This window comes from Podarcis gaigeae, assembly GCF_964106915.1.
Source record: "Podarcis gaigeae genome assembly, chromosome: 6".
NCBI classification, from domain to species: domain Eukaryota; kingdom Metazoa; phylum Chordata; class Lepidosauria; order Squamata; family Lacertidae; genus Podarcis; species Podarcis gaigeae.
The window spans coordinates 23,906,063-23,931,694 of record NC_139682.1 but is presented as its reverse complement, the minus strand read 5'-3'; the positions used below and the strand labels follow the sequence as shown (position 1 = coordinate 23,931,694).

Below are 25,632 nucleotides of genomic sequence, written 5' to 3'. Positions count from 1 at the left end.
GATCACTATCGCTTAGTCTAACCTATTCAGAGGGGTAGTGAGCTGAAATATGGGGAGGTAGCACGTGCACTTGTTCTATATTGTTGTTGTTATTTAAGTTTATTAGATACTTTTTTTGTCGCAGGCAACTTAAATCAACTTTACAAAAAAACAAACTATATCATACATTTATTAAAACCAAGAAAAAATACTTTAAAAATATTATTAGGATATGGGCAGAATAAAAATGTAATAAATATAGTTGCTTATTTGACTTTATTGTGGTATGTGTCTCTACATTAGGGACGGAGAATTTTCCAGATTCAAGAAGCAGTAAGTCACATTGGAAGGGCTTGTGGGAGCTGAGAATCAAACCATAAGAAATAGAGTGGCACTAGCAAGTGGGAGGAATGAAAGGGGAATCCAGAGTACTTAGCTTGCAGAGTCATTGAGGGGCAAGAGGGTCAGGATAATGAAGTAAGGAAACCTAATGAGTGTAATAGGAGAAGGCTGCAGTTGACTTCTCAAAATGCAGTGTTGGAGTTCTCTAAGAGCTGCTTTCTTTATCATGTGCCTGGATATAATATAATCACACATGAGCCTTAAATCTTTCCCTAGCAGGATATACCACATTGTTAAGGGTTTTTCAACAATTCATCTCTGTAATCTACAAGTTTAATTCTGATTATTGTGGTCTAAGCAGCCACTGAATAGTTAATTGGGAAATGGACCACTTTCTAAAGAGACTGGGTTTTGTTTTGATTTTGGCATTAGAATAGAATTACAGTGGTACCTCAGGATGCGAACAGGATCCGTTCCGGAGCCCCGTTCGCATCCTGAATAGAACATAAGACGCATCTGCGTGGGTCTCGTTTCGCCGCTTCCGTGCATGCGTGTGACGTCATTTTGACTGTCTGCGCAAGCGGCGAAACCCAAAAGTAACGCACTATGTTACTTCTGGGTCGCCGCAGAGCGCAACCTGAAAGCGCTCAACCTGAGGCGTATTTATCCCGAGGTATGACTGTAGAGACATACCATTTTCTTTCTGATGTAATGAAAACCCAACATTTTTTTTAGCTCTCTCCCTCATAAGTGAAACAGGCCACTGGTGGGGAGAGGGAAGAAGTGAGGCTTGGCGAAGGTCATATGGCACAAGTATCATTGGTTTCTAAAATGCACTAACAGGAGGAGAATGTAACTAGACATGAAAGAACTCCTGAACTCAGTTTCTGGCTCTTCTAGTGACTGAATTGAGTGAACCACAGCCCATTGCTTAAACGCTGTATGCCTCTGTTTCTCTCGTCTAATAAATTTATCAATACCAATATGAGCCATAAATATGATGTTTGGTGTTATAACTGCAGGGTTTGTCTTCTTTTTACTCCTGTCTCAGTAGGGGGACAAATCCACTGAAGGTTCCAATTATGGCTGCTGTTAAAAGCATAAATGCCAAGATGTTAGTACTGGGCTTAAGGTGTACTAAACAGTGCACATATATTGTTGAAACTCCTTCAGGCGAAAATGCATTAGTCTGTGGTGTCCCCGAGGCATCTTGACTTTACTATGTTCCTTATTGCTACAGTTATGTGATTCTTCATATTAATAGAAAACTTTCTAGGGCTTGGCGTGTCAATCCGCTTGGTCGTTGCTACCGATCCTGTCCCAACTGACTCTTGTATCTTCCAGTGAGCACAAAGATTCCTCGGAGAAGAAACACAAAGAGAAGGAGAAAACCAAACACAAAGATGGCAGTTCAGAGAAACACGACAAACACAAAGACAAACACAAAGATAGAGACAAGGAGAAACGAAAGGAAGAAAAGGTACAGGATGGTGGTGGGGCTGAATGGCACTGTTTTGGACTGGGCTTTTGTTGTGGATAAAGACACGAGCAGCTTCATATTTTTGACATTTTTAAGCTGTTTTGCAAGTCAAATCCCACGTACAGTTTCAGCAGAAACTCAAGGCTATGAGTATAGGAGCTGTGGCATTAGGTGTTAGATGACATCACTGTGCGTCTGCTTAAATGGCTGTTGTAAACTTGTCATAATAAAAGTCATGTTAAACTTCATAGCAGCTACAGGCCGAATTTCAGCACATGTTGTGTTCTACATGAGGAGGGATTCTGTAGGTAACTTGATGCAGGATATTACAAACATTGCACCGATGCAGGTGCACACCTTAGCCCAGCCTTGACAGACAGAAGAGGGACAGACAGTACCTTGATAATTTTCCTACCCCATCTGTTCATGTTTGGGCAAAGCGCATAATTATGCAGTGTAACAGTACAAGCAGAAGCCTTGTCTAAATAAGCTAAGGAGTTGATAGCAAATTCTGCAGTTGTGGCCAGACAAAAGAAAAAACTTCGGGAGAACATCTAGATAGATAGGAAAATAGCAGGACAGAGCACATATTTGGGACTGGCCGGATCCAATAATGCTGAAAGCGTTTCTGAGGAATAGCTGGAAGTGCACTTGCTCCTGGTACAAGGGTCTTTTGTCAGTTACATTTGAATGCACAGGGAAGATATGACAGTGCTTTTTATAGCTTACTAACCAGCTCTCACTTCTGTTTTCAGAGTAAATCATCTGGTGAAGTGAAAATAAAGAAGGAAAAAGAAAATGGCTTCTCCAGGTATGCAGCTAGGAGCCTTGTGTGATGACTGTTAGATTTTTAGTTTTGACTTGTACCCAGAAGATGAGTGGAATTTCTTTCAGTGGGATCCCTGAGACTTCTGGGATCCTCTTTTCTGTTGGCATAAAGAAAACCTAAAACCAAAGATGGGGAATCTTTTTTGTGTTAAAAACCAGTACAGCTATATGGACAGGAATAAGAATGTAAAGGATTCTCTTATGCACTTCTCTTTTTTAATTAAATGTAGACATAGAACCTTCTTGTCCCTGATAAAGACTCTAAAATAACATAGACTTTTAAAGTCCCTATCAATATCAGACGCTCGGTAGAAGAACTGGGAATTTAGGGTCAAACTAAAGTTGTTCCTCCTGTGCACTGTTTCTAAAACAGTATTCAAGCATATATAAACTGCTTGATTCACAGTAGAAGAAAGTAAGGACCCCTCTTGGTATTTCTAGGAACTGCAATCTTAAGAATGTAAAACCCGCTTGTCAAAAAGCCAGCAGCAGTTATGCTCAGCATAAATACCTCGTAGAACTGACACCAGATTTTTCCACTATCGTGCAGTCTGTTTCCAGCAATCTCCTGCATTTTGATGCACGATGCTGGATTGATTTAAAACACAGCCTTTAAAATCTGCAGTGCCTTTGTACTTTAAAATACTAGCATTCCTTGCACAAGTATTTTACTCTGCTGTCTTGTATTACCAGCTGATCTTATCTGTGTTAGATATTTGAAGTGGAAAGCAGATCAGGCTACATCTTTTTAGAAGAGAGATGGCACTGCAGAAGGTGACCTCATTGCTTGCAGTGTTTTGGGTTTTGTGGAGTTTGCACTGCACTGAAACATCCAAGAAGACTGCAGCTCTAAGATCTTTTGTATTCCACAGAACGCAGTCTTCATTGCGAAATAGCTGCAGAATTTTTGCCTTTGGAAAAAATGTATTTTTAGAGTCAGCTCAATAAATTAGCTTTCAGTGGCTGAAATGTGGTCTCCTGAGTAGCTTTGTAAAGTGACTTCCATCAAAATGGCTCCTTTAGCAGCATGCATTTGTTCCCAGTAACTGTAGAGGTGTATTTCCCAGCGCTGCTGAGTTTTTCCAGCTGTGAGATAAGGCAGCGTGCATTAGCATGCTGCTCATTCCTGATAAACCATGATAAGTCTGGGTTATTGTGATGTTTGAACACAGCCACTTTTTGTTACATCGTTTTATATGCTTTGACCCACCATGGTTTTCACTGGAAGGGCAAGCCACAGATTCTCTTTAAATATGAATACCCCCCCACACACACCGTACAAAAATGCCATGCATACCTGTAGGTAAAACAAAATAGAACTAGTAATTTATATTACGGAATATCCCAATATCCAGTGTGTGGATATTTCGGGGAGAGTAGATTTATTAAAACAATTTTAAAACTTGAATTGTTGTAACTAAAAAACAATCAAGTAGTTTGAATCTGACACATCTTTTAACACTTAATACTTGCTAACATCTACAAGTTTGTGTTCAGGGTTTGTAATCCATTGTCCCATTGTTGTAGGATTTTTTTCTCATTTTTCTATGCAGCCTTAATTTAAATCAGAGCTTCCCAAAATGGTACAGCTGGAGGAATATAGAAACCTAGTAGGTTGTCATGGGGAGAGTTTGGAGGAAACCATACACAGATCAGCTAAGAAGCGGGGAGTTATTTGTATCCCCACCAGAGTGTTGGGATCTACTTTCCAGCATGTTTATTTTAATTTTCTTTTTTGCTGACACCAATATCTGGAGGGGTTTGGTGGGGCAGAACCCCACCAGCCCTGCAATATGGTGTTACATTTTCAGTTTAGCTGAAACTATATGAAAGTCACACATCCTGTTCAACTCTAAATATGGCAGGGATAATGAGCGAGTTCTCCTCGCGTGGGTTGAAGTGGTAGGTGAAGTCAGGCTACAAGCCGAAGCTTAGTAGTCATGTTCTTGACTAAATAACTCATTTCCTTTTCTCTCTAGCCCACCTCGTATTAAGGAAGAAATGGATGACGATGGCTACTACAAAGAAGACTATAAGCCGCTAAAGAGACCCCGAGAGGATGATGAGTGAGTAGCTTGTGAACATTACCTACAGTGAAAAGTGGGAATAATGGAACGTTTGGATCTGTCTATAGGAAGCAACTATAGTAACTTGCTAAGTCATAACTCAGAGTAGACCCATTGAAATCAATGGATTTAAGGGCTTAAGTTCTTTTGCCCATTCCAGATATCAGTTGTCATTCAAACATCATCATGCCACTCAGTGAAAAGTGAATGCTTTTAATTACCCTTGAGGGAGGACCACATTCTGGGGGGTTTACCTTTTTTTCTAATAGCGTAGTTTTTTGTTTGTTTTCATTTTATGTAAGCGGCCTTGATCTTTTGAAAGGTAGCTGACAAATGCTTTTATAAAACAAAAGAATAATGAGTAAGACAAAATGTTAAGGACCGAATGAATAGTGAGTGTTAATAATGCTTTGTGAACCCCAGCTGTCTTCTATAGTGAATTGCCTTGATCCTGCAAGGAAGATGTTAATACGGAAGCAACTGTGGACCAGATGTGTGTATCACAGTGCTCATCTGGATCCCGCTATTCCATCTGGGACCACTAGGTTCCTGGGATTCACACTGGGTCAGGGCCAGCATCAGTCATCCTACTAGTGTAATCCATTTCTGCTGCAAAGGGAATTTAAACTCCCCCCTCCCCCAATCCTGCAACAGCAAAGAGAAGAAAAGTGATCAGTGCAAATGAGGGGCAACAGTTTGCGTCAAATACAAAAATAGCAGATTTTATTTCTTGATAGTATTCTGCAGCAGCCATGTTTAATATGGTGTCAGTGTGTGTGCAGCACAGGTAGAGAACTGGCATTTGTCTACAGACGCTGGAAAGTAGCTGTATCTGTTCTTACGGAAGGGGCTTCAGGAAACGTATAACTTAAAGTCAACCAGCAGGTTTTATCTGAGCTACAAGAATTGGGGTGTTGGTGCTTTTGGAATGCAGGCTATAAGCAGCACAGCGGCAACATTTGTGTGTGGAGAGTGAGAGTAATAAAATCCGGAACTGGAAATAAATGATTTGTTTACAATTGTTGGATCTGTTTTAGTGTTGACTACAAACCCAAGAAGATCAAAACTGAAGATATAAAAAAATCAAAGAAGCGGAAACAGGAAGAAGAGGAGGTTTGGTTGAATTTATATTTTCTGGATCTCTGGGGTAATAACAGATTGTGGAGACAACTGCAGAGAATGAACACTTTATTTTGCTTAGAATATCCAATTTAGCATTCATCTGAAAACATTAACCAAAAAAATACACGATGTCTCGATCTAGAGTACATGTTAAGATCAGTATGTAGAGATCCTGATTTTTGGCTAGATTTATGCAGAGAGCGTACTGGTGGCTGGGCTCTGCTCGCCACAAAGTTGCAACTCCTCCTCCATCCTTAGGCTAAGTGGTCCTCATCTCCTTTTTTCTCTACATAATGCCCTTTCACTTCTCTCTGCCTCCTGTATATGACTTTGCCAATTTATTTATGTCATACCATGATACACTCTGCATGTTAATTGATGATAATTCCTTGCCATCGGTAGGAAACTGAATAAGTAGTTTGATTCAGACCAAGGGCCATTTTTGTGAGAAGCAAATTTCAAATGGTTTCTTACAAAATTTATTTGTTTTAAAATGTAAGAGTATCTTGTAAAACTACTCCCTGTATAGCGTCTCTCTCTTTAAAAAAATCTCTTTTCAGGATATCAAACCCAAGAAAATAAAGAGCAAAGATAAGAAGCCTCCTGAAGGAGACATGAAGAAGAAGAAAACAAAAAAAGAAGAGGAGCAGAAATGGAAATGGTAACACACCTCTGATATTTCAGCCTGTGGCTGGCTGCTTCCTCTTACATCTGAAACAATGCTGACTGAAAACTCTTTGTGGTTGGACTTCAAAACTGCAAACAGGATTATCTTCCATTTTAGAGGGAAAAGGAAAACCCCAGTTCGAGCTCTCAACTAGTTAAGGATTATTTAGGTTAATAATTGGCTTTCAACGAACTGATTTATCATTGGAAAAAAATTTAATATCCATTTTATTAGAAGTCCTGAGGTACTGAAGTCATAACCTTTGTTTATCTTATTATTAGGTGGCATGTCTATCTAGTATTAGATGGAACGTTTAACGGTAGTTTTTTGTTTTCTGTTAATATCAATTTCACTAGCAGCAAATGTATCACAAAAATTAAGTGAAGTTTACAACTAGCACTTTAATGATTTCATAAAGTTATATTTGCTCAGCAAAAATTGCCAGTTAGGAGCAGTGAAAATGTTCATTCAAAAAGCCCTCTACACTTCACTTAAGTATATTTTTTAAACACTTGCTCACAGCCACTGTTCATTATTCATGATGCTATTGTTCACAGAGCTTCAGTCTATCAAGGACTATTAGCCCTGTCTCATCTATACCAGTTGCTGGGAATCACAAGTGTGAACAGTGTTGCTGCAATCTGGTTCTGCTTGTGGGTTTCCCATAGACTGGAACAGGCTGGTGCTTTTAATCTGATCTAGCAGGGCTCTTATCTTCATTTGTTCTTCCAGTTAGCAGTTGCTTAGACTAAGGGAATGTGTCCCTGTTGCTGAGGCAGCCAGACCAATGGTCCCTTGAATTATACTAGCAAGTGGACCCCCTCAGTCTGCACCTTTTTATCAAGGGATAGAAAACACTGCCTCATCATTTTAGAACAGGTGAAATCATAGAATCTTAGAACTGGAAAGGGACCTTGAGTGTCATTTTGTTGAATTCCTTGCTATGCAGGAATCTCAACTAAAGCATCCATGACAGATGGCCTTCCAACTTCTGCTTGAAAACTTCCAAGGAAGGTTTTTGAAACATTCCTATTTCTCAGCCCCGCAAAAAATAGCTTGGCACCTAATTTTAAAGTTGGACTCTACTAATTAATCCACTGAAGCTTTAGTTGACGAATCTAACAGTTGAAAGCTTACCTCCTTTGAACCATAATAATACTTTTTGTAGTTCTGCTTATTTTCTTAGCTTCCAAACTAGTATGTCTTTTGCAAGAGAATCAGCCTTTATAAAACTTAATGACTCTTGCTTTTGTGTTAAGGACATACTGCTTAGCCTTCCTTCAAAATGTTAACCCTTACAGGCTGCAGTCCACAAACTAAACCAACCTTTTTTAGGCATATGCAGGGATGTAAAGCTAGTCTTTTTCTTTTCTAACATTCCTGAGCATTAGCCTACCTCATACCACAGGGAATTTTAAAAGAAGCCTGTGAAAGCAACTGTCTAGGATTGAAAATTCAAGGCCTTCATGCATGGCATCTCTCCATGCTTTTCTGGATCAAGGCTGATTTGATCCTGAATTTTGCTTAAAATGGACACAATGCTAACAGTCTTGTAATGGTGTATTGCATTGCAATCCACTTCGTACAGCAGTGTGTTTTGAATAACTTTTTGGTGTTTGATCTTTAGTTCTGTACTTTTGGCTAACCAACTCCCAGTGTTTCGAGATACACTCCTTGGAGAGAGGCTGTGTCAACAAACTGATTAAGTGAAAACATTCCAGCGGATATTTAAACATACTTTATGGCTTCAAAACCTGAGGATCGTTTTCATTGAGAATTTGTTGGCAGTTTCAATAGAAAATAGTTCTGAGGAAGAGCTTGTGGTATTCACCTTAATTTTCCTTTGCTTTATGCTTCTTGTTTCTGTGTTTCATCGTGAAACACAATGCCCATTACAATGCAGGGCACTCTGTCTTTACTTTTCTGTACTTAAAAATTTAAGGAATAGATTTTTTTAAAAATGTATTGTAATATGTGCACATGTTAGGGAGCCACGATTGCCCATTGCTGCTATGTCTTCCCACCACTGTTTTGCAGCCTAACACCAGCTGATAAATGTCAGAGTTGTAGGGGGGAAACAAACACATGGCCAAGCAGATATCTCAAGCTTAATGTAGAGTTGTTCATCCATGCTTTCTTGCTGGTTCTTACTATTGCCCACTCCCACCCTTGTACCCTGTGGAGCACAGCAGCCACACTTGTGAAGTGATCCTGCTTTCAAATGAAAACTGTTAGCCCACGTTTTCCAATTAACTCCCAGAAAATTGTAATTATTCAGCTGGTAATGCCCCCCCACCTCAAGTGGATCTGACAGAGTGAAAGACCAGGGGGTATTGAGGGGGTGGAGAGATGCCAGTTGTTTTAAAAGAAACCTGTTTGGTTGGGTTTTAAAGTTTAGGGTTTTGGAGGAGTAATGCCAACCTTCTATCAGATTTTAGAGGAGTAATGCCAACCTTCTATCAGATAAGTAATATGAGGAATGAAGCTATTATTCTCAGCACTAGTTCTAGTGGTAGATAAAGTCTCTCTGTATTCCCACATAGCCAGGGGTGAAAATGGCTACGGTCTTAAGTCATAGCAACTCTTTCCAAGTGGTAGAGCTGGTGAAACTAGCATGGAGGTAATTTATGATACTTTGGGCTGCTTCCAATGTTTCTTTTTATCTTTTAGGATCTTTCTGTATCCCCATCCAACCACTATTTCTTTTGGAGCTACTTCACACAGTGTGTGATAGCTGCAGGACACCTTAAAAACTGTTGCTAAGAGCTCTTTCCACACAGTAATAAAGTGGAAGCTAAAAGATCCTTTCCCCTCCGCGCTCCCTTCCTGCCCAGTATACACTGTAGAAAAAAGTTGAGGAGCATCTCTGCTCTCTGTATGTTTCTACACACAATGAAAACAAAACTTTTTTAAAATAGCATCTACCCGCCCTTTACCCAGTGCCTGCTTCTGCTGTAAGATATTATGTGACCTTCAGTTCTGCCGCTTGAAATGCAGATAGACTAAACACATAAGTTAGTTGCTGAGTGAAGCTAGGAAGAAAGATATGGCTCACTGGTGATACGTTGTGAATCCCTGTACCGGAAATGCCTATTTCAGGTTTTTCTGTAGAGAAATGACAAGTACCTGAGAATTTGAGCCTTTCAGGTTTGGATTTAGTGTTTTTGCAGAAAAGTGTCATCCCCTGCTGCCAGTACAACCCAACAGACTTCTAAGTGGGGATGAGTTTGGCCTGTGCCATTTCTGTACCTCAAGCAACATTAATCATCATTTCCCTCTGCTGACCACAGGAGAGGTCACTGACCCTAGTGCAGGTTACTCTGGGGATTTCTTCTCCTTGTTGCTTTTACTAACACCCCAAGTGGTGTATACAAGTAAGACATGCATCTAAACTGACATAAAAACAATGCTAGCTTCTTTGTGAAGAAGCCTGGAATATATTGTCTTGCTTGTGAGGCGGTCAGAAAGTGCTGGCTGATAAATGCAGACATGGGTAATATGTGTAGCACAACGGGTTGGCTTTCTAGATTAAAATATAGTGGAAGTTTTGTGTGAATACATGAAACAACAAAACCCATGTGCCCTGAGGGAAGGTGGAAATGAAGAAGCCCAGGCGAGAAAGAATATGACCACCAAGTCCTAAGAGAACTCTTGGGGCAACCCCACCCCAGCCTTTCCTGGGGCTTCTTAAGAAAGACCTATATCCTCTCAGGGAAGTCAGAGGCAAGGAAGCTGAGAATATTTTGTACCATTTCCTGTTCTAATATGCTAAATTATATTGAGTGTCTTGGCAGAAAGGCATTATAAAAATGAAAGGAGTAAATGGAGTAAATGAAAGGATGAATTGTTGAATTTGCTGAATTGACTAATTTTAGCATTCATGATGCCCCATTTGTAGATTCTGAATCCATATGGCATTTGAATGAGCACATGTTTCTCTCTCCCACCCCCACCCCCTTTTTTTTAAAGGTGGGAGGAAGAGCGCTATCCTGAAGGTATTAAGTGGAAATTCTTGGAACACAAAGGCCCTGTGTTTGCACCACCATATGAACCTGTGCCTGAAAATGTCAAATTCTACTATGATGGTAAGCTATTAAAGGCTGGTGTTTGGTGGAGAAATAGGTGTCTTTATAATGAGCATTCATAAGGCAGAAAAAGCCCATACTGGGAGACCTTGTAGGGAGGGTCATCCCATGCTGGTAAAATGTGGCTGGTGGTTTATATATTCTCTGGAGGTGGTTGGAATTTCATCTGCACAACCATGCAACCAGTGCTGGATTCTGGAGGCTGCTGAGTACAGGTCTCTCCATCTCCCTTTCCTCCTCCTCCATTCAAGGCTTGTGATGTGGCAATCCTTAACCCTCTTGTCCCCCTGTGTGGACAGTGAACTGTGACTGGTGCAGAGACAGGATGCAGTGTTCCCTTGTGCTCCCTGATGTCTGCACAGAAGTGCTGGATCATTCCCAGAGCTGTGAATGCAGTGTCATTTAGAAATGTTAAAGCGTTAGTAGCAGGAATGAAAGATACATAATTGCATAGGAAGACACGTGAAGTATCCAGTCATATTAAATGAGGTTTGTTTTGAGAAAGTGGAATGTATTTCAGTGGTGGGTTCTCATAGCAAAAGTTGTTCACAGATAATGCTTTTTTCCCTTTCATTTTTTTTAATGACAGTGAGTGCTGTCTGGTAATAATATTTTCCTTTAAAGTGGGTTTATTTCTCAAGTCTGACCCAGTACCATTATTTTTGGCAGCGGAATTGCTCATGTGCAGCTGATGTGCATTCATTGCCTACACGCACCTTTCCAGTTAGAATGCAAGGCATGTTCTCATTGAGGGCTACTTCTAGTTCTGTCTTGCTAAAGCTGGTTGAGGGTCCTTTGCTTCCAGAGCAAGGTATTGCCACTTAACATACTGTCCCTGCCCAATGACCAAAGGTCAATTCAGAGATTATCCATATCTTCTTCCCACCCTATCCCTGTTGAATTTCCTGGTTCTGACTCATCTGTAATGACAGTTGGAACCTTTCCCAGTGTCTGAGAGATTAAATTTACTGAAAAGGAGGTTGACATGACTATTTATGCTGGCTCCGGAGATTGCTGCCATCATTATAAACTACATTTTCAAGTTCCTTTAAAATATGAAATGTGAGAAGGATTAATTGGCCCATATGAGTTAGTTGAAAGCTTATGGCATCTATGCCCAAGTAATCTCCCCAAGCAAGTTTGTGAGCAATTTAAATTAACTTGATATTTATATTTTCAGGGGAATAAACACCTCTGGCCCTATCACAGTGAAATCAGTTGAATGCAGTTTGACCAAGCTGCCACTAATGTATAAAATCCCCAAATGGTTTATATTCTGTCTCCCTACCAAATCATCCTAGAAACTGTCTTAATAGCACATGAACACTCGATGTAGTTACTGGTCTTATTCAGAAATTACGTGAAACCTTGTTTTAGCATTATGAGACCACAGGCATTGGACCATACACTTCATTCTCCACTTTCTACCTCCTTCGTGCTCAAAGATAGATAGAAGCAGGGACCCAGTCCCTTTCCTGATTGTGCTTCTGAGTATTTGAAAGGACAAACCCCAGATTGTACCTCTGTGCCTTTGTGAGTTTGATATCCCTATCAGAGCACAAAATGTCAAGTGAACATCATTCCTATGTTCCTAATCTTCCAAAATAGATGTTACAACATAGATCAGATGGCCATAATTTTTTTACAACATTCAGAAGTACTCTTCTTAGCAGTTTTCTGTAGTACTTTTCTATAGTTTACTTCCTTCAAGCTAGATGGAAAATTCCTCTTCCCCCCACCCTGGGCACACCCTATGCATCATGAAGACTCCATATTGCCTTCTCTGTCTGCCTTAACTATACCAGTACAAGTAGTGGCTGGATTGGATTTCACAGGAATCCATTATTCTGAAACGATGCCAACTCTTTAGGCTGCTGGCAAGTGAAATATTTGTTCCTGTTTGGTATTGCTGTGGAATGCTGGCAAGCACCTTCTCTGGGTGCACTGAAGACTGGTGTGACGTTAACACTGTCTGGGTCTACATTAGTCACATTGGTTAGAAAGGGGGAGATGTTGGGTCTGCAGCGCATTGATGCAGCAATTGCTTCCCCCTTGAGCTGTGGGAAAAATCTGCCTTTCTGCGCAGCTAGTTATTTCATGCTGAGCCTCTATTACAATTCTTCAGTCAAGGGGAAAGAGGACAGTCACGAATCACTGGTATATCAAGCAGGCAGCCTTTTAACAAGAACTTTTTAAGCCAGTGGAGTTAGAAATACCAGTGTCCTCTCACACAGCACAAAATCAGCCCAATATGGAGGACCCTTGTGCCAGTTATATGATCCTCAAGAACAGGATAAAGAGGAAGACAGTCTGATGATGGGCATCTCAGCTATTACTTTTCTGCCACGAGAGCCTGATTCCTTTATCCCTTGCTTTATGCATATAATGGGGTCGGCCCCACTAGGCCTCATGGCAAGCCAATGTTGTTACATGGGAGCATACAGCTGAACTACAATGATGCTTCTTCACCCTTGGGAATCCTTTGATTGCTTCACCTCTTGTAGACTAATCGGATTGAACTCGCTGTAGTCAGAGAAGAGTCTCACTGTACATCCACAGGGGAAGAGTTAAGAGATTCCATCATCCTGTATTCTAATTCCAAATCCGTTATCTGAGTGCTGTTGCAAATTATCTGGAAATAGCGAAAGCCACACACAGGAGGATGCCGTTGGCAAACTCGGGGTACCCTTGAGGTTTGCAGAAGTGCAAGAAGACTTGGACAGAGGAACTAAGAAGGAATAACTCCACCCCTCTCCAAAAATACCAAACAAACCCTGAATATACTCAATGCCTGCAGACTGACAGTTGAGTGGGAATGGGATGGTGTGACTGGGTGGTGGAAAAGACTCAGAGAAATAAAAAGAAAGGTGTTTTGTTTTTTTAAGTATCCCCAGAGAAGGAAGTGAGAGCTAATAGAACTCAATGGATAAATTCAAAACATTAATGCCATACTTCATTGGAGATTGCACTTCTTCCTAAGGACAGAGCTGGAGCACATTCCTGAGTGGAATAGCTCCCCCTACTGGATTGGACAGGCAGCGTCTTCAAGGCCTTTCACCTCCTCTCCAGGGGAAATTTTCCCTCCTTCCAGTCTGGCTCTGCTTGTGGTCTGCGATGGCTGGGTTTCTTAACTTAGCCTTGTCCTCTTCAGTGTGCTCTTTCTACTGTTGGCCTCTTCCCTTGGTTGTTTTGGGAGCTAATTCCTCCTCTCCTTGTTTGTATATTGGTCGTTTTGCATATTAACACGGTTCCAGAGTCTCCCTTTTTAAAGGTGCAAAAATTCCTGTGCTCTTCCTTTTTGAAAGCGAAACAGAAACCCAAAATTGGAGTACCTGACTTCATTCGCTTCTGAATAACTTAGAATCAGACCAAACACTATTTTCATGCTAACTGATGTAAAGATGCTGGGTTAGGTTAGTGAATGTAAAGTAAAATTGTACTGCCCATAGTCAAATTTGGAGCCCAGTGTGTGACTTTGGTTACAGCCCTCCTCCTCCTGACCCCTGGCTTCCCCTGAAACACAAGGATGTTCAATAACTTGTTCGTAGGGTCATTATTTTGGCTGTGCATTGTATATTCACAGAGGGCCAACGCTGGGGAGGGATGTTCCTGGATCCCTTCTCTCTGAGGTAAGAGGAGTAGGCTGGTTGAGGGGTTGAGTGTCTGTAGGATGCCACCTCGTTTTTTCCTGTTTCCTCATGGATTGTCTTCTCTGTTGTAGGTAAAGTTATGAAGCTCAGTCCCAAAGCAGAAGAAGTAGCAACGTTCTTTGCAAAAATGCTTGATCACGAATACACTACAAAGGACATCTTCAGGAAAAACTTCTTCAAAGACTGGAGAAAGGTATGGTCAAGGTTATGGAAGGGTGGGAGTGTTTGGTTCCGTAGGTAGATAAAGTAGGCATGCAGTTTGCCACTTGCCTGGACACCTGCTAAATTGTTGCTTTTGCGGTAGTAGCAGATGGCTCATTGCTTCTTTGCTTCCTCATTGAACACTTGGGGTTCTGTGCTTGAGGAAGGGCAGGAAATTTGTTTCTGTTTGCCTTCGTCGTTTCCCAACAGCCAGTCACTATTACTGCATGTGCAACTTTGAGTGAGTGAGTAAGAGAGAATATGAAATGTTCTAGGGAGGAATAGAACAGATTTGCTACATTTTGTTTGGCTGAGAAAGGAGAGGAACTCCCACAACAGGAAGGAGAAAAAGAGAAATAAGCGAAGAAAGCAGATTCCTACTTGTGCTATAAGGGGGCAAGAGGAGAGTCGAGAGGAAATCTAAGCCAGAGACGTGAAGTCAACCCTCCTCCATTTGGCAAATAGAGAATTTCCTTGTAGTGTTTAAGCAGGAGGGTCGATTTGTTCCCAAGTGAGGTTTACATTCAGCTTTTGTATTTTGGGGTATTTAGAATGCACAGATAAGTTGCTTATTCAAAGAAATTTTGTGCCCCCCAGTTTGTAGTCAGTGTTGTCTAGTAGGCAATTAGGTTTTTAAATAAACCTATATTTTGCAAGTAAAATTATATTATGCTTGTGTATGCTCATGGTTGCCATGATTTAAGCAGTTGGAGCTTAAATAATGCCTTAGACTAGAGGCATCTTGTCTGGTATCCATTGTTGTACCTGTATCCAAAAGTTGGGAACTACAAGAGGTGTCAGTCATGCGAAGAAGAGACAGCTCCTTTTGCCTGGTGATAGCAGTGCTGCTTAATGCTTTGGTTAAGTTGAAATGGCTTGATTATTACTATTTTTTTACTTTGTGTGAAGCACTGTCCTAGAATGGCCACAAACTGTCTGAAACGGTGAAATGTGTCTGTGTTTCACAGGCACGCTCTACTTAAACTCTGTGGACCAGGAACCTTTTATTAAAAGCTTTCCTGCCTAAAATCAGTCTGCCAAGTGATGAAGCATATTAAATAGGCTGTCACAGGTGACCCAGGCTGGCTGCGTTCTCTTCTGTTCATGTAACATGGAACAAATATGATCAAAATAATGTATACTAGCTAGTGTAGTATCATTGGATGACATCAGACCAGTTTTTCAACCATCTTTCACTGTTGTTGTGAAGATGAAATGGTTGGAGAGAAGTACCATATTCTGCCTTTAGCTGCTTGGAGGAAATCGTTTCTCAGCCTAGATACCTCACAGCATTGTTCACATAAACTGAGAGAGCTTCCTATATTTCGCTCTGGACTCCTTGGAGACGGGGATACTTCTGTAATAAACAATGCCTGCAGGAGCATTGCTCAAGTGCAGTATTTGGCACCCTGAGAATCTTAGCATTCTTTAAAAAAGCTTGAATATCAAATCCATCCTGGGCAATGCCTGGTGAAAAATTTAATAATTAGAGGAAAGCTAAGAAGAGCTTCTCGAGTCCAGGCGTGTGACTCTGCACAGCAATCTGGAATTCTTCCTTGTCTCCCTCCCTCCATTCGGTTCTGCGCTCCCCATTCTGAAAGGGGTTTAAAATCAGGATTTCAAGCTCCCTTGGAAATAACATGAAATTATAGGAATATACTTGACATACAGTCCCTAACTTCAGAGACTTCTTTGGTGTAGAATGTTGATAAGGTTTCATCTCTCGGCACTTGAGTATGGTTTGCTGAAGGATGCCTTCTTTCTTAATTAGATGTTAATAACTCTCAAAGATGAAACCATAATGTTCTTCCATTCTGCATTTGGCCTTTTATAGGTTTATAGCTCTTGTTGTAACTTCACTGATCTTATATATGATAGCAGCATCCAAACTGACTTTACTGAAAACAAGGTGGAGTGCAGTTTCCTTTTTAAGCCTTTTACAGATTCAGATTTCTTTTTTGCAGGAAATGACCCATGAAGAAAAGAGTACCATCACCAGCCTCAGCAAGTGTGACTTTAACCATATGAGTCAGTATTTCAAAGCCCAGTCAGAAGCCAGAAAACAGATGACCAAGGAGGAAAAACAGGTAACTTGATTTAGAATTTGTTGTTGTTGTTTCAAGGTGCAAACAAAGGGTACAATCTAATATGATGGGTGATAAATGGTGAATTAAGGAAGGGATTAAAGGCTGGCCCAGAGATAAGACTTCAGATAAATGAGAAGTGTGGTTGAGATGGGCTAGTCATGGTGGAAGGATGGGATGTTGAAATGCTGGGGATATTTCAAGTTGTTTCTAAACTGTGTTGAGTAGGCCTGTGACTATTAACACTCTCAAGATCACAACCTCTTTCTTTCACTGCTTTGCTGAACTTGTAAAATGCCTCTTGCAGCACAACCTGGATGGAACTAATGAATTTCTTGTAACTCTGCTTCTGAATAATTTATAGTGCGGTTTGGAGTGTGTTGTAATTTTTTCCTTTTTTGTGGGTGTTTTGTTTTCCCCTAGAAAATTAAAGAGGAGAACGAGCGGTTATTAAAAGAATATGGCTATTGTATCATGGATAACCATAAGGAAAGAATTGCCAACTTTAAGATTGAGCCTCCGGGTCTTTTCAGAGGGCGTGGAAACCATCCTAAAATGGGCATGCTGAAGAGGCGGATAATGCCAGAAGACATAATCATCAATTGTAGCAAGTGAGCATGGAAGATTTCACACACTAGCTAGGAGTGACTTTTGGTTATAATGCGTAGCAGCTGTGTTCAGGCTTTTCACTCCGGATAACCTCTCTAACATAAGTGCAGCCCAAGAGTTGAAGTCCAGTACATACCACGTTAAGTTTCACTTGTGAACTTTTCACCGTAGTTCACAAACAACTGTCAAATCATTAGTTTGTTTCTTTAAAAAGAGTATTGTGAACAGGCAAAACTCAAATGTTTGAATCTATTTATTTTTAAATATTAGTAGATGGTGGTGGTTGCATTTCCACCCTCCTTTTTCCTTCGGGAAGCTCAAAGTAGCTTACTTTGAGACAAACAGGCATTCTGCTGTTCAGCCTAAGACTTGGTTAACTTTAACAAATCACTTGCCTTATGTCACTTCAGACCAGTTTCCTAGCTCACAGACGCTGTCATATCTCTTTAACTTTAATAGATTGTGGAGGGTATAGCCCCATCACAACTTGGTCCCTGGTATACTGTGATAACATGGGATCTCTCTTACCCAATGTTTACCATGTCAAACCTGTTGAAAAAGATCTGTAGTTCAGGACATGGTAGCTTATATTTCAAGCCAAAAGAGCAATTTGCCCAGTTTCAGAAGACCTTAGAATATTGATAGCCTGGTCTGCCTAAGGAGCAAAATATTATATTCAGTAAGCAAGGTTTGGGGAAGGTGGGACTGGATGGTGAGAGCTGATGGAGTGAGGTAAGATTTCAGCTGCTTAGGCAGTTTGGTATTTCTGCAAAAGTGATTTGTAGAAACATGAGTGCAGGGTAGAGGTTGCAGAGGGAAAGACTTCTTAACATACCTCAACAGGGCTGTTTCAAAACATTACAGTGTCTAAATTGCTTAGTAGTTTTTAACATGCCAATAAGCTTAAGATTGTAGTTTTTATTTGTAAGAATAGCATAAGCCTTGTTTGTTTTAAAACCTTTAAGAATCTTAAAGCAGATATATACAAGAATTGATGCAAACATTTACACACTTGGTTTTTCTGATTGCAGGGCTTGAGGCCTATAAATATCTGGCGAATCTAGACAGTTCGTATTGTGACTTTCATTTCAATTAATGGTTCCAGCTTTGATTATCTGAATTAAACTGAATAAATTATTTCCTGCTTGTATTTTTCTGTTATTCACAGCTTGTAGTCTTTTCAGTTTTGAAATTGTTGTTTTCTTATTCCCCCCCCCCACCCTTATACAGAGATTCAAAAGTTCCTCCCCCTCCCCCTGGACATAAATGGAAAGAGGTCCGGCATGATAACAAGGTGACCTGGTTGGTGTCATGGACAGAGAACATCCAAGGATCTATTAAGTACATCATGTTGAATCCCAGTTCTAGAATCAAGGTGATAGTTTGTCTGAAAACTTGCAAGCTACTTCTGACATACCCAATGCTTTGTATCATAGGAATCTGTCCTGTACTGCTCCATCTAGTTCGGCAGTATCTACACTGACTGCAAGCAGCTCTCCAGGATTTCAGACAGGAGTCTTTCCCAGCCCTTCCTGGAGATGCTGGAATTGAACCAGGGACTACTGAACTACTGACTGTTCCTAAGGAATCGATGTGTCATTAAATGGAAGATCCAAAGAGTACTTCATAACTTTTTTGCGGCTCTGCTACCAGCTTAGTGGGTCTTTAAAACTTCTTAACCCCTTAGGCACTTCTGAAATAGGCAGTAACGTTCAAGTCGAATAATGTCTGTATGGTGGCAATGAGGGAATCTTGGGAAAGTGTTCTTAAAATATGCTCCATCTCCAAACTGGAGCCTTTATGCTTTGGAGCAGGTCCTCATGTTGTTCCTTGTGAATGCCTCTGCAGGGTGAGAAGGACTGGCAGAAATATGAGACTGCTCGGAGACTGAAGAAATGTGTAGATAAGATTCGAAATAATTATCGAGAAGACTGGAAGTCCAAAGAGATGAAAGTGCGGCAGAGGGCGGTTGCGCTGTACTTCATTGACAAAGTGAGAATCTGTCACTTTTCCAGTTCCTTCCTTTTTTTTTTATTGCCTAGGCAGGGCTCCTCGGCCTAGACTTGTTGAAGCATTGGTTTGAAACTGATAAGCTTCTAAGCACAACGGTACTAAATGTGCTGGAGAGATGTTTGAAGTAGGTGCCAATGGAATTGAATAATCCAGAAATATTTCTAAAGCAGAGATGGGAAGCTTTCCTTGGCAAATGCACTGCTTTTTGTGATTGCTTACCTATGAGCTGAATGAGTATGGGTAAAATTCTGCCCACTTTCCTCGGGACGCCTCTGCATAGATACATACATGCACACACAATCTACTTTTTGCAATGTTGTTAAGAGGTGGCAGCTAAAGTGGGCAGATCTATTCTGGAATCAAGTAATGATAAATGGAATTTTGCTGCAACATCAGTGGTAAAATTGGCACTAACCTATCTATAAGCACTGCCCCGTGTTAGCTCATTAAGGCATGTGGACAGCACACAGACAGGCCCCCAGTCACCTAAGCAAATAAATAACATGGGACCAAGCCTAGTGTATTCTTTCAGTTGCATTTACAAATGGTATAATCTCAGCTCTGGAGTTTCAACTGATAGCTTCTTAGCACGAGGAATCCTGAAGCAGCTTCTCACTAGGTAACCAATGGAGTTAAAAATGCCTCCTGTTTTGAGTGTTATTTGTGACATCTCTCTGCTCTCTTTCATTGTTTCATATTTGCAGCTTGCTCTGAGAGCTGGTAATGAGAAAGAGGAAGGGGAGACGGCTGACACAGTGGGCTGCTGCTCCCTCCGTGTAGAACATATTAATTTGCATCCAGAGTTGGATGGCCAGGAATACGTGGTAGAATTTGACTTCCTTGGAAAGGATTCCATACGATACTACAACAAAGTCCCTGTTGAGAAAAGGGTAAGGATTTTTCCTTGTGCACTTAACATTTAATGAAAGGGAGTCTGAAAAGTCTTCTTACTGAATTGTCTTTCTTCTGGTGAGTCTTTAGATCTCACCTTGAGTAAGTACAGCGTCCATCTGGACATAAATATTTCACATCTTGGAGTCATAGAAATGTAGATTTGGATGGGACCACAAGGGTCATCTAGTCCAACCCCCTGCAATGCAGGAATTGTTTTGCCCAAAGACCCACAACCCTGAGATTAAGAGTCTCATGCTCTTTCTATCTGCATCTAAACAAGGAGGTTCCATTTAACCTTCATGGTTAATGGATCCTTCTTTAATTTTCTTTTTCTTCATGTGTCCATAGTGGTAATTGTTTTTATAAAGTTCTGTAGCTCTCCCTGCCCCCCAAAACCATCTCTACCTTAGTGCTTTCAGCCTATTCTTATTGGGAAGGCACCCCAGTTCTTTAATATACCTCTTCAGTCAGGAAAATATTTGTTGCTTCTTCCCCCTCACACACACACACCACTGATGAATAGTGGTCTATGTACTCCTATCCCTTGTTTGCAGGATCCACCAACACACTTCCTGTAGGCCAGTGTTCCTTCAGCATTGTGTACATGGAAGCATGGACATGTGAATTAGTGAGGAGCACGTTATACCGCCATCAAGTTGGAATTATGTCCATCCAGTTTCTTTTTTTCATGCTGTAATGGTCTTCTTCTCTCCCATCCGTTTGCCTTGTAGGTTTTTAAGAATCTTCAGTTGTTCATGGAAAACAAACAGCCTGAAGATGACCTCTTTGATAGACTTAATGTGAGTGCCTTCCATACCTGGTACTTGAGAGTTAATCATAAATGATAACCTTGGCTGGATTTTTTAATTGGAATTCTTGCTGTGATTATGGTTCCCTTTACACTGGCTTGGGAAAGGGTGCAATTTTTAACAGGCTGCTTATGGTGCAGGCAGTTTTGTATTTAACAGAAGAGTTCATGGAACTGAAATCTGCTGCTACTGTCATGTAGCAGCAGTTTGAGAGAAGGATGTGTGATACAGTATTGCGGTCTTGTTTCTGTTTCTCTATTTTAATTTGGGGTTTGGTTTTAGTGCTGCATCACAATTGATTGCATTCCTCTTTCGTTTATCCTATAAGCTGCCCTGAGAACTTTTTGTTATAGGGTGCCCTGTAAAGATTGAAAACACATAAAAAATGTGTAACACAAGCTCCATTGTTTACCATCGGGATTTTGGGCTTCCACTCCTATCAGCCCCAGCTAGCATGGCTCATGGTCAGAGATGATGGGAGCTGGCTGTAGTCCAAAGAGGGCCAGAGGATTGTTATTCCCAGCTTACCAGTTCACTAAATCCGCGTTCAGGCATTCATTCTGGGAACACTGGGTATACTAGTGGGGCTGGCAGGTGGGCGGAAACAGGCTCCACCTCTGATCTACATGCACCTGAGGAGAACACTCTAATCCAGGCATCCCCAAACTCGACCCTCCAACTGTTTTGGGACTACAACTCCCATCATCCCTAGCTAATAGGACCAGTGGTCAGGGAGTTGTAGTCCCAAAACAGCTGGAGGGCCAAGTTTGGGGATTCCTGCTCCAGTGAATGCATATAGATGGAGGCAGAAACACTTTCCCATGATCTCCCCACCCACCAAGCATTCATAAGTCCCTAAGTAAGAGTTGGAGAAATGCATTGCTCTAGGAGGTGGAATCCAAAAGGTTCACCACACTTTAAATGCCTGACATCATATGGCATTGGGTGGATCCATGCCTTTCGGAAAGCAGCAGGGATCTGGTTTTATTCCAGAGCTCCTGAGTGCAACAATGTCAGCAGTGCCAAATTTAAACAGTGCTGAAGGTAAGCTGCCAAAAAACGTGCACTCCCAGTTGTTCCTTGGCAGCTGCCTCTTCTGATACGCATGTGTCATCAGGGGAGTGGCAAGGAGGTGTGACCTGCCAAAGATAGCCATGTGGACCAAATTGGCTCACCTGGTGGGCTTAATTTGACACACAGGCTGGAGGTGGTCTTTCACCACCACCACCACCACCACCACCACCACCCAAAAAAAAAAAAATAATTATGGAAAGGGTTTAAGACTAGGTTGAATAGATGAGTTTGTCCCTCTTGGAATTTAGTTGGAGTATCTGTGTCACATGAAAAGGAAATGTGTCTTTCTTGTACAAAATACCCCAGCCTCCCTAACTGCAGACTACCTTTTTGTTGCAGTAGTAGTAGTAGTAGTAGTAATATTATCTGCTTCCATGCCATGCCCACAACCATTTTCCCCAGTTGCATCTGTTAGTGTATCTGCCCCTTCTGCTGAATTGTCATATAGCTCATAAGTGACCTGCCAGATGCCTATGGAAAGCCCAGGTGCAGGATCTGAGTACAGCAGAGCCCTTCTCACTTGTGATTCGCAGCAACTGGTATTCAGAGGCATACTTCCTTGGACAGCAGAGGTAGAACATATCCATGGTGGCTACCAGCCACTGATAGGCTCATCCTCCTACTTCCCATCTCCTCAAATTATGAGAGTAAGGAGGGTGCACAAGTTGAGGTGTTCTACTGATGAATGCTGGAATTAATTTAAGCCTCCTTCTTTATTTCTTCCCCTTAGACTAGCATCTTAAATAAGCATCTTCAAGACCTTATGGAAGGACTTACAGCCAAGGTATTTCGAACGTATAATGCCTCCATTACGCTACAACAGCAGCTAAAGGAGCTCACAACTGGTAAGAACTTTTTGGATTAGCACACCTCATACTTTTCTGTTTCTGTGTTGATTGTAACATCGATCCAAATGCAGGCTTAAGAGCCAATGGCTGGAAATTACTTGGGCTTCTCCACAGTTCCATGTTCTGTTCAGAGGCAATTATTTTTGAACCACATTGAAGAAAGTTCCAAATTTGCTGTTGTGGCTAGCTGACCTTCTGAAGAGGAAGGAACTGAAATCTGTGCCTTTCCAAGTCCATTTCGGATTTGAAATGTGCCCAGCAGTACCTTGAATTAGGTCAGAGGCAGCTTGTCAGCCAGTGCCAAGTGGCAAAGAATGTCAAAGGAGACCACAGAATTCTTAAAACAACTGTGGTTTCCAAGAGATCTTCAAAGGTGTATTGAAACATTTCAAATAGGAACGGTGTCTGTGACTTGCCTTTGCTAACCTGGTGCCCTCCAAATGTTTTGGACTACAACTTATAGGAAGCTGTGCAGAACATCTGGATGGCATCAGGTTGACAAAGGCTGCCCTAAATTAGCCAGGCCAGAGAGAAGACAGCTAGCCAGGACACTGGGTAAATCTCTAACAGCCTTCAAGGATTTATTTGGTTCCGTTAGACAAGGGAAGTGGGTGTCACTGTGGGTTAAGCCACAGAGTCTAGGACTTGCCAACCAGAAGGTCGGCGGTTCGAATCCCTGTGACGGGGTGAGCTCCCGTTGCTCGGTCCCAGCTCCTGCCAACCTAGCAGTTTGAAAGCATGTCAAAGTGCAAGTAGATAAATAGATACTGCTCCGGCGGGAAGGTAAACGGTGTTTCCGTGCACTGCTCTGGTTCACCAGAAGCGGCTTAGTCATTCTGGCCACATGACCTGGAAGCTGTACGCCGGCTCCCTTAGCCAATAAAGCGAGTTGAGCGTCGCAACCCCAGAGTCAGCCACGACTGGACCTAATGGTCAGGGGTCCCTTTACTTTACCTAGTTCCCAAGAAAACCATTATAACCCATCTCCCACCACAGTGGATGTCTATAATATGCACCTCAAACAGATAATGTTCTGTCCACAATGAAGGCAGGCTTGACCCTGGGCTTCAAGGCTTTGCCTGATAAAGATGTTATGTTTGTGTTGTCCATATAAATGGATGGTGTGCCTTTTTAAAATCCAGCAAGCCCAGGCTTACAGAGAAGGAATGCAAGAGGCAAATAACGGTTAGATCAGAGACCATGGATAACTATTGAAATACAAGGGGTTTAAACTGAATACTGGAGCTGATACACTAGAATACAAGTTGTAATCATTAGCATTCTGTTAAGCAGAGGTGCTAGGGATTGAACTTGAGATCCTTTACATGCAAAGTATATGTTCTGCCACTAAGCTGTGCACTCACCTCAAAAGAGCAAGTCTTTCTGTATGCAGTCATCCCTCTGAACTCCATTTCTCCCCTCTGTTGCCTGAGATGCTGGGGGCTGAACCCCTCAGACCTTCTGCATGCAAAACTTGTTATTTACTATTCAGCTAGAGCCCCCAGTCCCATTATAAGCTTGGTACAGATAGCTGAGAGCCAAGCTGCTAATTTCTCTTTCCCATGAAAAAGTGAAATTATCCAAGAAAGAGCTAGACTTTTCCATACAGAAATGCAAATTTCATTTGATCATTTTTAACTTTTCTAGCGGATGATAATGTCCCAGCAAAGATCCTGTCTTATAACCGTGCCAATAGAGCTGTTGCTATTCTCTGCAACCACCAGAGGGCGCCTCCAAAGACCTTTGAGAAATCCATGATGAATTTACAGAGCAAGGTAACTGACTGCTTCCTTTCATTAAAACCCAAACCAAGACTTAGTTTGGCTACTTCTGTTACTTAGCTGACCTGTGTCAAGCTCTCCTCTAACTTCACTAGTGAAGCTTGTTTCTCTGATTTTTAGAAAGACAAACCTGCTTGATTTTATTACAGAAAATCATTCTTCAAATCCTTCCTGTTTCTGACTGAATTGCACATCAGGCAAGTTGCCTTTTAGTCCTGGAGGAGAAATGTCTATAAAGCATCTCTAGTGGGGTCACAAAGCGTACCATAATTATTTTTTTGCTCCTGACAGCTCTCTGATGTTATGATGCGTTTTCCCATCCTGATTTACTCACAGGACACTGGGGAAAATCCCTTACATGACCAGAAAGCATGTCTTTCAAATAAGGACAGTCTCCTTAACCTCCTGGCCCATTTCCCATGCTGCTTGAGAGGGACCACCAACTCCCAGGAACAGTTTTTTGGGGATTGTTCAGGAAGGGTGAAGGTGTGAGCAAAATTCTGCTCCTGGTTTTCTGGATCCTACCTGTATTTAGACACTCTTGGGGAAAGGAATAACTTGATTTAAAGAACAAGAGACTAAGCTAATGATACATATGCTTGGGCGCTTTCCTGAGGTTTCTCTGAGACATCATAAAGATCAATGCTGAAGAAAAGTTTTATAGTTGAATTTGAAAGCTTCTTGACCAGTTGACCTCAGGGAAGACTTCCAGCTTGTCTGCACAAACTGCCAATCACATGGCAAAGCTGTATTTGGACTGTACCACTTGAGACCCACAGGTGGAGAAATCATTTGAATGAATGTTTTTTCCAAGTTCCTTGCATTTAGAAAATTAAATAGGCAGGCAGAAAGTTTCAATCGTAGTAGTTTCTCTGATGTGCTCATTTTCTGTATCCACGTTCCTGGAGAAAAGTTTGAACGTGCAACTCTTCTCCCACCTGTAGTCTGAAGTGGTCAGATCCAAAAATTATTTTACCGTGTGATGAACTATTTGTGTGGCTCAGCCCTTATTTTTCTAAAGTATTCTGTGCATATTTCTATAAAGGCTATGACTTTCTCATTATCTTGTGAGCTTAAAGCAAGTTCAAAACATAACTATT

General features: G+C 41.4%; 1 protein-coding gene across 1 annotated transcript in view; it reads left to right on the top strand.

The window, feature by feature from the left end:
* TOP1 (DNA topoisomerase I) overlaps positions 1-25,632 on the top strand; it is a 76,638-nt gene that overhangs the window by 45,188 nt on the left and 5,818 nt on the right. The window contains exons 4-18 of the mRNA XM_083746206.1: positions 1,666-1,801; positions 2,557-2,612; positions 4,609-4,695; positions 5,733-5,808; positions 6,378-6,478; positions 10,454-10,569; positions 14,291-14,412; positions 16,385-16,507; positions 16,928-17,115; positions 18,344-18,488; positions 18,962-19,105; positions 19,831-20,016; positions 20,752-20,820; positions 22,634-22,748; positions 24,399-24,526. Coding sequence (XP_083602332.1) covers positions 1,666-1,801; positions 2,557-2,612; positions 4,609-4,695; positions 5,733-5,808; positions 6,378-6,478; positions 10,454-10,569; positions 14,291-14,412; positions 16,385-16,507; positions 16,928-17,115; positions 18,344-18,488; positions 18,962-19,105; positions 19,831-20,016; positions 20,752-20,820; positions 22,634-22,748; positions 24,399-24,526 — 1,792 coding nt within the window. The remainder of the gene's footprint in view (positions 1-1,665; positions 1,802-2,556; positions 2,613-4,608; positions 4,696-5,732; positions 5,809-6,377; positions 6,479-10,453; positions 10,570-14,290; positions 14,413-16,384; positions 16,508-16,927; positions 17,116-18,343; positions 18,489-18,961; positions 19,106-19,830; positions 20,017-20,751; positions 20,821-22,633; positions 22,749-24,398; positions 24,527-25,632) is intronic.